This window comes from Trachurus japonicus, chromosome 8, assembly GCF_045865225.1.
Source record: "Trachurus japonicus isolate A0001 chromosome 8, Traja_1.0".
Lineage (NCBI taxonomy): Eukaryota > Metazoa > Chordata > Actinopteri > Carangiformes > Carangidae > Trachurus > Trachurus japonicus.
Genome location: NC_140914.1, coordinates 22,949,434 through 22,961,585, shown reverse-complemented (window position 1 = coordinate 22,961,585; position 12,152 = coordinate 22,949,434). Strand labels below are relative to the sequence as shown.

At 40.8% G+C, this 12,152-nt stretch overlaps 1 protein-coding gene across 2 annotated transcripts in view; it reads left to right on the top strand.

Moving 5' to 3' along the window:
• Positions 1 to 10,491, top strand: part of LOC146983239 (myocardin-related transcription factor A-like) — a 44,155-nt gene extending 33,664 nt beyond the window's left edge. The window contains exons 10-22 of one of the 2 annotated variants that reach the window (XM_085784736.1): positions 322 to 390; positions 522 to 706; positions 927 to 1,104; positions 1,481 to 1,760; positions 1,923 to 2,092; positions 3,228 to 4,238; positions 4,346 to 4,543; positions 4,802 to 4,843; positions 4,880 to 4,987; positions 6,696 to 6,839; positions 7,018 to 7,101; positions 7,354 to 7,402; positions 7,501 to 10,491. In XM_085784736.1, the coding sequence (XP_085640862.1) occupies positions 322 to 390; positions 522 to 706; positions 927 to 1,104; positions 1,481 to 1,760; positions 1,923 to 2,092; positions 3,228 to 4,238; positions 4,346 to 4,543; positions 4,802 to 4,843; positions 4,880 to 4,987; positions 6,696 to 6,839; positions 7,018 to 7,101; positions 7,354 to 7,402; positions 7,501 to 8,060 (3,078 nt within the window). In that variant the 3' untranslated portion in view covers positions 8,061 to 10,491. The remainder of the gene's footprint in view (positions 1 to 321; positions 391 to 521; positions 707 to 926; positions 1,105 to 1,480; positions 1,761 to 1,922; positions 2,093 to 3,227; positions 4,239 to 4,345; positions 4,544 to 4,801; positions 4,844 to 4,879; positions 4,988 to 6,695; positions 6,840 to 7,017; positions 7,102 to 7,353; positions 7,403 to 7,500) is intronic. The other variant, XM_085784737.1, reaches the window with a different exon arrangement.
• The last annotated feature ends 1,661 nt before the right edge of the window (positions 10,492 to 12,152 follow it).

The following is a 12,152-nucleotide window of genomic DNA, read 5'->3' as shown; positions in this document are numbered from 1 at the left end:
CTTACACAGTATTAATATAGAGCATGGTAATATTATGAAGACATGGTAATCTGTCTCAATTAATACAATGTTGGATCTTTAATTCACACATTGCTCCTTGACTGCTGTGAGTGTTTCCCAAGACATTCACCAGTTCAGCTTTTAGGGTTTATAATATGCAAGTTTTTTGTTTACAGCTTGCATCGTTAAACCCAAGTGGTATATATATGTATATGCATTTATATTTCTTCGTATTTCTGAGATAACATTAAAAATTATGAATAGGTTTAATAAACATTTACACTATACTATGTTATCATAATTACTCCTCCTCTTCTTCAGCCCCAGCCTAAACCAAGCACTGACCGCTCTGCCCAGAGACACAAGAAACCCAAGGACAATAAACCAAAGGTAGATTTTTTTTCTGTGTTTAGACTTGTAGATAATGCTATACTTCTACTAGAAGTAAGTACTAATATAGTAGTACTCACATTAATCCCAAGAAGCCTGATTAATTACACTGTTTATGTGTTGCATTCTAGATAAAGAAGTTAAAGTACCATCAGTACATCCCTCCTGATCAGAAGGGAGATAAAGATCCTCTTCCCCACATGGATACACCTTACGCCAAAATCCTGCAGCAGCAGCAGCTTTTCCTGCAGCTCCAGATCCTCAGTCAGCAGCAACAGCACTATAACTACCAGGCCATCCTGCCGGCACCAGCCAAGTGAGTGATCCTGAACATGAGACAACCACAAAAGTACCCACTTCTCCCTGCTCTGTGCGGTTTGAGGAGTTTAATATTAGCGTTGTCACAAAATAATAGGTAATTCAAAGTGGTGCCAGAAACTGAGGAGCTGATAATCTTGCATAAAGGTTTTATTTACTGTACTTGTTAAAAGACTGTAGAGATGACTTTTTCCTCCCTTTGCCTTTCTACCCGACAGACTTCAGAAAAATCAGCAGCCTTCATCCTCCACTTCCACGACCACCTCCTCCCCACCTCAGCCTCTTGCTGCTCCCTCAGCTTCTGCCTCTATCCCGGGCACTCACAGCCATCAAAGCTCCGCTCCTTTAGCTGGGACCAAACCAACATCTCTACCTCCAAACCTGGACGAGATGAAGGTTAGATCATTGTCTCTCATCACACTCCCTCTGCATATCACCCATGTCACAATATTTTTGGTCTAGAATCAGCACAATGTGAATGAACAGCTCTTTCTGCTGTCTACAAGCTGCTGAGTAGATGGAGTAACTGGTGGCTGGAACTCGATGTATGTAAAAGATCTTTTGTTAGCAACATTTTGTCATTGCAAAGTAGCCTGTCAACCCAGCTGACAGAGTGAGAGACAGTGATGGATTACTCTGTCTTTTTGTTTTCTCCCTTCTTTTTCCCTTTGATCCGTTTCAATTTTCCTCTCATATTTATCCCCATGTCTTTGCTTCTCCTCGCCCTCTAGTCCTTCATTCTCAATTTCTTTTCCACTCCGTCTCCTGTCAGGTTGTGGAGCTGAAGTCCCAGTTGAAGCTGCGTAGCTTGCCGGTGTCTGGCACCAAAAACGACCTCATCGAGAGGCTCAGGACCTACCAGGAGCTGAACGGAGGCAGCAACACTCCCTCCTCTCCAACAGCAGGGGGTGCCACAGGGTCAGGGGCTGAAGGAGCAGGAAGAGCCTTCAAACCTGCAGCATCCACCACCAGCAACAACAACAACAACAACAGCACATCACAACAGCAGCAACAGTTTCAGTTCCAGTGTCTGGAGGCGTCCTCTCTGACAGGTCAGTTTGGTGATTGTTGCTGATTTCCATCGAGGCACGTTCACATTTTGTTTGTGATTGCATATATTAGTTGTTGGTGAAGAACGTGCCCATTCTGTTGAGTTTCCAACAGTTTAAAAAAATAAAAAAATAAATCACCCTTTTCTCATTTCTGTATATCAGATGCCTGCTTTGGCGGCACAACATCTGTAGTCGCTCCTCAACAGCTCATGACCTGTGGTGGTGCCGTCTCACCATCACCTCAACCCGTCTCCCGCACCCTCTCTGACCACCGGCCGGCTGCCATCAGTCCAGAAGACACCAGCTTTACCAGCGACCCTATGGGGGAAATGGTGGGAATATCTTACAGTGTGAATTTCTTGAATTAACAATCCAAGAGTTTTGTTGCATATTTGAGTATTATACAAGTAATCAGACTTTATGTATTCTATCCAAGATCATGAAGCGCAAATCTTTACCCTTCCCTCGTAAAAAAAAAAAGATATAGGTATGAACTCAATCATAGCATAAAAATCTATGGTTTAATGTAATAATGGCATTTAAAGGTACTACTAATACTATTTACTGCTTATAAAGTACTAGTTTAGTGTGAGAGACCACTAAGATGTGGACTCCACATCCTTGAACAACAATTAATAAACATTTAATATTCATCATGAAATGCATATTTAAATGAAAGCTGAAGATCTACCTGAAATTGCAATGTGTATGTTAATTGAGATTATATTGTATTTCAAATACATCTTTATCAAGATGTTTACATTACTATTTACATTTACATTAACATTATATTTATGTTTACGTTATGTTTAATGTTGTATTGTGTATAATATGTAACTTAATAGTGCTGCAACATAGTCTTAATACAGCATCGCAACAATGTCTGAAAGTAGCATGGTCAAGTAAGCGATCCGGTCGTTTTGGCTAACTTCTTGTCAGCCGATGGAGTTAGCAGTCCCCGCCCCCATCCCTTGGCTGCACACACAGAGAGGAAAGCCCCTTTATGCCGTTCTCTCTGCTCATTGGATAAAGGTTGTAGGATACAAGGAAAGTTTTCTCCTCGGCTTACAGCAGAGCAGAGTGACTGACAGACCCGTGTTTCGGACCAAACACTCTATATAAGTGATTGCTGTCGGAAGATATAACTATTTAAGACTTATATTAACACAAACATTCCGCTTACTTCTGCTTTAAGTATAGTCAAATATTTTTTACGTTGCACTGTTTATGTACCATTAATACACTACAAAAGTAGCATTTTGAAAATAGCACAATTTAGTACAACCAAAGCATATCCACTTAAGCTGCATTTGTACCATGGCTCTATAGATGGTAATGTCTGAAATAGCTCAACTATTTTTGAGTGGATTTTCAAACTCAATTCAAACTCTTTGCAAGCATTTATGTTTATTCTTTTGAAAGTTTCCACTGATTACCTGTTACATTTGTTTCTCTCTTTCTGTGTAGATGAGTTCACCTCTCACCCAGCTGAGTCTTCAGCCGTGTTCAGCTGCTCCGCTTCCGCCCAGGATTAAAGAAGAGCCCTCGTGCTCCACCCCAACTCCTTGCCAGTTCTCTCTAAAGAAACAGTGTCCGGTCTCATCGGCTGCCCCCACCACTACAATCACATCACAAGTACCGACTACTGACAAAGACAAAATGCTGCAGGAGAAAGATAAGCAGATAGAGGAGCTGACCAGGATGCTGAGGCAGAAACAGAGGCTGGTGGACGTGCTGAGGATGCAGCTGGAGCTTGGAAAGAGAGAAGGATGGGTTTCTGAGCCAGTGGTTCTTGTAAGAGTTAAACAAGAACCTCCTGATAAGCCCAGTGTCCCTCTCTCCCCTGAGCGTCCTCCATCTTCTCCTCAAACATCCACATGTGACATGGATGTCACCAAGGTTACTGTCAAGCAGGAGGTCACCGAGGCAGAGGCAGATATGTGTGAGACAACTATGCAATCGCAGGACTCTAACGGATTACCACAGTCTTTTTCTCTGCAGACACAGGAACATATTCAGCTGCATATGAAGCCACAGACAAAACAACAACAACACGTGTGTCTCCAGCAGACCGCTCTGCAGCTGGCCCAGCAGCAGGCCATACAGAAACTCTTGCTACAGCAACAGCAAAACATTCAGAACCAGCAGCAGGCGAATCAGAACCGCAATCACCAGACGCCAGAGAGTCAGCAGAACCTGCAGAAAGTCTCCCAGCAGAGAAAGAGGAAATCTCCAAAACAGCAGCTCCCCCAGCGACAGCAGAGGCAACTGGTGCAAGAGCAGCTCCAACAGTCAAATCAGAGGCAGATGCAGCTGAAGCAACAGATTCTGATGAAGAAGCAAAAGTTGTTGTTGCTGTTGGATCAGCAAATGAAGCAGCAGAGTAAACAGCCCAAACAGATCCAGATACAGACCAAGATACATGTGAAGCAACAGCAAGTACAACAGAAACAACAGGTGCAGCAGCAGTCAGCACAGGTGAGGGATTAAAATAATTACTTCAGCAATGCACTGCTTTCTTTTATGAAGGAAATAAGTTAAAATTTCACAAATCAAGATTCTCCCTCTGCTGTTGTTTTTTGCAGGTTTCCTCAGAGTGTATCAACCAGCAGTCAGCTTCAATCCCCTCTTTCCCACTGGAGCTCCTTAAGAGTGACTCCACCCCAGCACTGGTCACAGACAGCAACGGCAACCACTTCCTGATTGCACTGACCAATCACATCACCGAGAACCAAAGACGTGATGCCCCTGAGGCAAAAGCGCCCAACCACGTCACCCTACAGGTATATAAACAGACTGTCAGCAGCTTTTTCTTGTATTAAGACAGGTTTAATTTTGCTGTGTGCCTGGGGGTTAAACAATCACCACATTAGAGATACATAATCTACAGCATTAAAACCAGCCAGGTCACCATCACCGATAGGAAGTTTCATTTTATGATGATTAGTAGCCTAGTGTAAGAATGCCCTGGCTGACTGTGATGGACTCTTTTTATAATTATATTCAGTACTTTACATCCTTTAATTTTTTTCCTCCACCAGCGGGTACAGTCGACTCCAGCCAAGCTCCCAGGCCATAACTCTGTCCAGCAGCAGCAGCAGCAGCAGCAGCAGCAGCAGCAGCAGCAGCAGCAGCAGCAGCAGCAGCAGCAGCAGCAGCAGCTCAAAGCTGACGATCAGTCCAAACAGAGCTCACTCATGGGATTTCAAAAACAACAGAATACCAAGGTGAGGTTTACATCAAGGCAGTGGTAGTCTGACTTTCAGCCCAATATCAATGCAAAGGATCATAAAATGACAATATGAAAGTATTATTCTCTAGACCAGGATCTCTTATTTTCTTAACCTACTGAATATAGATTTTTTTTAAAATAGTCATGCCACAGAAGTCGCAGTCAGCAGTATTTCCACAATAGAGTAGCAAAAGTTTCTGTGACATCTGTGGATCAGCTGTTTTAAAAAAGGACACATAAAGCCAAAACTGTCTGCTTGGCTCGATAAATTGTGAGAAAGTTAAGTTAAGATGGACTGATGCCTTAAAAGTTTCAGATGATGATTCATTTCTGCCAACAGCAAATACAAAAGCTACTGAGCAGCAGATATTAAACCAGTGCACGGGAGGAACATTTTGAATATACATCCTATTTCTATTACACTCTTCATGGATCCCCAACACACACTTTATTCTCAACCAAGCCTCAGAGCCTGTTTTTCCATAACAAGTGCAATAAAAGACCAGAGTGCTGACGCTCCATAAAGAGAGACAGAAACATGACTGCAAACTGCTCCAGTGAGTGCGTGGAAATTAATGACGTATGCCATTTGAGAGAATGACAGCAGGCCTTGATAAGAGTGTCTGACACTAGCCTGATGCTGATTATTATTGCTTTGCTAATTACTTTAATGACATCCTCCATTACTATGATTTATGTTGTTAACAGAGAAGGAACAAAAACTCCATTGGCATCAGCTAATTGAGATGCACAGTATCTGTGGTGGAGTGCAGGTGTGCATGTGCTCTTGGTCTTCAGGGCAGAACCTAGGAAAATGTCAAGAGTTGTGTCTGCTGATTGTACAAATTGCTGTTGTCAGCAGTCAACCCTGATTTGGCATTTAAATACTGGGTTTACAGTAGGTTAACATTTAGAACAAGTTGAAAAAATTCTTAGCAGAAGGATGTGTGGAGTGAAAGGAAGCATTGTAGAATAGTTCAACCAAATCAGAAATAGCTCAAAGTAAACTAAAACTGGAATACCTGTGTTGTGCGACTTGTTACCATAGAAGTTAAAGGGATAGTTCATCATTTTGGCAAATTGGCCCCTTGCTATAATCCCTATAGTCATAGCAGTAGGTTCTTTACCTTTAATTGTCGGTGCAAGCTATTTTTTAGAGTGGCAGAGCCGAGCCGCGAGCTGCTCAGAGCTACGCTACGGAGGCTAATGGAATTTCTTGGTGTCCCTCATCAAATACACAATCCAACAACTCCTAAACGCTCTCATGGACAAGTTGTGCTGAGATAATAACAGAACATTACAAGACAGAGTTGTTTTCAAGGCAAATGGAGAGACTGCTTGCCGGAAAACTGCCCCCAACGGGAACGCACATCAATTTACCTCGAAAACAACTCCGTCTCATAACGTTCCGTTATTATCTCATGGCGAAATGTAATGGAGATGGATAAAGCAGATATATAGCAAAAGTAATGGATAAATAGTTAGCTGGATAACTTGTTGGCTTTAACGAAATGGACAAACATACTGTAGGTGAGATACTGTTCGTAAACGCAATGGTTGAATTTGCTTAAAGTAATCAATTACCATTACCAAAAGTTAGCTAGTGGTAATGGATAAGTGGGTAAAGCAGATAAACTATGGATAAACTGTTAGCTAAAAGTAAAGGTTACTTATTTTTCCACTGTTTTGAATACTAAATGCAGGCACAGAATGGAGGACTTCTTATATCTGTGGATCCACCACAGCAGGGAGCTCCTGCTCAGTGTTTGTCTGCACCGCCAAGTTTGCAGCCCTTCTTTAAGGACCAGGAGTCATGGAAAAACACCTCACCACCTTCCTCTCAAACTGTAAGTTATCCACATGGATAATAATTCAAGGTGACCTGGTATCACTCAGTCACACAGTGAAAGATTTCATTACAACTTAGTTAAAGAAAAAACATCCAACTTTCCCCTTATCTGGCTTTGGAGAGAAAGGGAAATATTTATTTTCTCTATTCTGATTTCACTCTCACTTTGTTTCTAGGAGGTCTCCTCAAGTCTGGACATCTTGTTTAGTCCTCTGTCTCCAGCTTCTATTAAGACGGCTGCCTCATCGCCTGATAACAAAGTATGATGCACTGCATGTCTGATTGTGTCATTTCACAAACAAGCTATTTCATTCTGACCTAAATGAATCCAATCCAAAATGTGTGATTTATGCTGCCCTTGGGGCGGCTTCTTTTATTATCCCCTTTGTATTAAGCATTGCATCAGTGTCACATCAAGTGCTCATGTCATTTAGTTACAGAATTTGTTATGAGAATTTGAAGGTAATATGTTGCTCTTCTGTGTGTGTGTGTGTGTGTGTGTATTTCCTCAGGATACAGAGAATGAAGATGATTTTATTGACATCATTTTGCAGACAGGAGGTAAGATGCAACAAGACTGTCAGAGTTTCTCATGTTAGAGTGGGAGTCAGCCCCCACCATGACGTTGAGATTTTAACATGATCTGTTTTTCCTTCCAGAAATGTCGACCACCTTCACACCAGCACCAGATCCATCTCTGGACCGCCTTAATTCAACCCCCTTTGCCCCTTCCCCTCCTCCCTCCCCTCTTCAGCTGTTGCTGTCTCCTCCCATCCAACCCAGGTGTGACACCCCACAGCCCGCCCTCACGGTGCAGTCTGAGCTTCAGAGCCTGGTTTACACCACGGAAGAAAAACAGCACCTCAGTAACGCCGGAAGTGGACGCCTAGAGGACTTTCTCGAAAGCACCACTGGAAAGCCTCTTCTGGGGGTGGAGCCTGGAGGTCTGCTGACTCTGATTGATGACCTCCACAGCCAAATGCTGTGCACCCCCAGCATCCTGGACCATCCTCCGTCTCCCATGGACATCTTCGATATGGAAGCTGAGGGCGAGCAGGGGCTGGACAGTATGGATTGGTTGGACCTCACCATGGGGGAAGCAAAGGAAGAGGAACCCCCCACACTGGCCCCACTGGTCCCACAGACGCCCCCCAGTGTCTTTTCTACAGACTTCCTGGACAGTTACGACGTGCAGATCCACTGGGACTCCTGCCTATAGCCTACACAAAACACATACAGAAAAAACATGTAATGAATTGCTGAGGCTTCAGTATTTGATTAGAGCACTCTCTGTTTCTTCTCACACTCTGGTATATTGAATCTTCAAGCACTTTGACCTTTATTTATGTTATTTACACACTGCAATATTGATTTTTGTGCAGACACTTATTAGGCAGGTCCTACATCTGTTCTTGCTTCTTTAGTGAGAGGATTGTCGACATATGAGATGGACTTTTGTGGATTTGGATCCAATAGGTGCAGAGACCCTTTGAACTGGGCCGTGTTCCTGTTAGTTAAATTCATCTTTTCTGTGTTACACACACCCATGTTACCATGGAGAGGTGTATCGGTTTATTTGACCTTTGTCTAATTAGACTGCAAGCTCCCTCTCAGCTGCCTTTTGTAGTAAAGATAACCTATATTTTACCACTACTGGAAAAACATATAGGTAATCAATAACCAAAGTTAAGACAGTAAAGAAAGTGATTTTTAGAAACATAATTGCAGCATGGAAGGTGGAAAAGAGATGCTGTTTGCAGACAATGTGTTACCAGTTAACTGGCCATAATTCTGAAATACACTGTAATTTTACATGATGCTTTAGTGAATCTCATGTCATCAGTTTTTAGAACATTATGACATTTACAGTGTATATATCCATGTTTTTTTTATGCAGTTTTGGTTCTTGTGCAGGCACCAACAGTGTTATACACATGGTAAACTACAGTGCTTAGTAATGATGAAATTGACACATACTATGCATACAGCAACTACTGCTCTGGAACTGTTCATTCATTTGTATTCACTCCAGAAATAATAGGCGGCCTGTTGTACACACTTTCATAATTTTTCAATCGCATCAGGTTCTTGGTTCAAGGGAATATCCCACGTCTGCCAACACCAAAAAAAAATGTGTAATTGCCTGGAAATCAGTGTTTTGACCTACAAATTGTAACTGAGAATGAAAAATTAAATGAAAATCTTGACTTAGAGTGTTGCTGGTACATTTCCAGTTTATGTAGCAGTGCAGTGATATAATATATGTTCACCGTTAAAGGTTATGAATAAAAACCTCCTCATTCAGGCTTTAGCTTAACTGATGGTAAATGTTCCTGAGATAGATATCTAATGCTCTGTAGAGTGATTTACTACTGAGGTGTGAGATGGTGATTCCTGCAGACGATGACAACAAAATGAACGTAAAATGGTCCAGTGTATTTGGGACGATTTCAAAGAGAAATTAAACTGACATTTTTTTCTGAATATTCAGAATATTTCTTTGGAGGATTGCACTTTGAATATGTTCCCCGTGAAGTCCAAGGTCTTAGTTTTTTGTGTTTATATTTCCTTCTGAATGTAGACATAATAGGTGTAATGTTTATGCATTACTGCACCTTACAGGAACGACACAGCTTGATGTAAACGCTACATCTACACTCATAGTGCTTAATGTTTACATATTGCAGGTTGCAGGACCCTTTTGTCTTGAAAACGGCCATGCTTTAGTTACACGCCTTCTCTGTTTGCACTTGATGAATGAATGTAAACATACTATAAAGGAAAGGGAAACTCCTTCAGCTTTAAAGTCTTGACATGTAATTTTGATGAAATGCTTTCATAATTAGAATTTTTGTAATAGTTTCTTTGTTAATAAACACACAAGTGTTTGTTATAATATATAACTGGCTGTCCTTATACTTTGTTAGTACTTAAGATGGAGTGGAAAAGACATTTTAATTCCCTCTGAGATTTTACACTGCTGTAATATACCAGTTCTGATATTGAAAATGTGTTAGAAAAAGACGTGTTTATCAATTTTTTGCAATACAGGTGTTGTGTGTACCATGACTAATCATATATTTTTTGACAGAAGTCTATACTGTGAAATGGAAACACACACACAAGTTAATTTTTTGGCAATCTCTTGTAATTATCAATGTTATCACTTTTTTTTTCCAATCTATTCAAAATAAATTTCATTTGAGCTTGGTTTTATGACTGAAATGTGTTTGAGCCATATTATACCAGCTATTCAGACTCATTCTCACACACTCTTTACAATTAAACTGTAAAATGCACATTTATGCCTTTCTTCATTTTATTTTGATAGCAAAATAATGTTAAAATGTTTCCAGTATACAGTCAGATTTTGTGTGACAAAAAACCCAGGCTTTATACTGAATAGTTACACATCACAGGTGGATTTGAGGGATTTTTTTTTTTAAATAGAATGCGGCAAACATCCTTCAAACTAAGGCCTTTAAAATTTGTTGATATGAAGTCATAGAAAATTGATATTAAGTCATAGAAAATTTTCTAAAAATTAAATAAAAGAGGATTTATTCATAAAAAAAACGCAAGGAAGAAAAGTTTGTTGTGGTGTGACAGCGTGGCCCTTTTATAAATTCATATTTGTTTGAAACTAAAATGTACTGTGTCACCCTACCATAGCTATAAAGAGTAGTTTCCATTTTCTGACACACATCACACATCATCTATAAAGGCTTTATTAGCTCTAATTCAATGGTCAGACGTTTATTCAACATTTACCACTTCTGTGAAATTCTATTTGATGTTTGTTATTAATAAGAACCTTTGTGTTGCCATGTTGGTGGAAAATCCTCCTCAAGCTTTTCGCTGAGCCCTTTATCCATTAAGAAGACTCCTCTTATTTACTGTTTGACTCTCCTCTTGGAATAGAGCTACTGGACAGCTTTACGAAAATCCATTTATTAACTACTTATTTGATGGGATATTGTAGAACTCTTTATTTATGATGCATTAACAATTATAAATCACTTACCAACATTTGGTTATGGCTCATTAAAAATAAGATAAACAGATCACCCTTTGTTAATAATTTACTAACATTTAACATTACAGATTCTGCATACTAGACAGATCTCCCAAAGGAACTGAAGTAGTAGCAGTGTCATTTCCCTGACATTAAATGTAATTGAATGAAAAGAGATATTTCGCCATGTTTCATATTTGAATTGAGACATTTACTGTCCCTGTAAATCTATTGTAGATGGCAGTTTTTCAGACCCACTTGAATTGATCACATGATACTGACACCTTGGAAGTGACAATAAAGCAGGAAGCTTTGATTTGAGAAAACCAGAACAAAACAACCATGAGCCCTTTGCTTTTCTTGATGCTTCAGGCGTTCTGTAATACAGGAAAAAGCTAATGACACTGAACTACAAAGCTAAACATAATTGGACGCTTATGCGCACAGTTATGTTTATCTTCACACCCACATCCTTGCTACTTATCTCTGAAGCTCCATGAAAATCACAGACATCCAAATAAACAAGCTCACACCACTATCAAACCTACATGAGTGCAAGAAATGCATCACAGTCACACACACAGTCACGTCTCCATCACTTCGCAAACTAACATGCTGCATGGAGACTTGCTCTAGCCTGAGCCCTAATCTCACTTTACCCTAACCATGACCTTAAACTAAATCCTCACCTTATAATGTTATAATTTACATTATGGAGACCTGCTTTATAGTCCCCAAAAGGGAGTTGAGTCCCCACAATGCGACAGTCCCCACAAAGTGGGCTCTACATGTACACACACACACTCAAATACTTGGGTGGGTATAATGTGCTTTGTGACAGAAGTGTAGTGTTTTGTTTTTTTGGTTTTTTTTAAGTGAGTCAGAGGAGGGCGGAAAACTAGATGACTGCATGGTTAAAGCTTTGGGGAGTGGGAGCATACAAACACACAAAATGTAACACATGTGCATAAACACGAACATGTTTCCACGTATGAAAATTAACACACACAGACACACACATCTCTGCCAGACAAGGATATGGGTGGGCATGTGAGGGAGGCGGATGACTGGTTGATAACAATTCTCTAGCCGCTAATGGAGGGGAGCAGGAGAGGATGCCAGGCTAACATCTACTCCACAGTGGGCATCCTCAGCCTCCCACTGAAGCCTAAAACAAAAGACAGAGAGAGAGAGAGAGAGTAGCGCCCAAATCTACGTTTTTGTGCAGTCATGACCACTGATGTAAGACAGCCTATTTTTGTGTGAAAAGAGCCTCAAACTGCTTGGCATCACCTG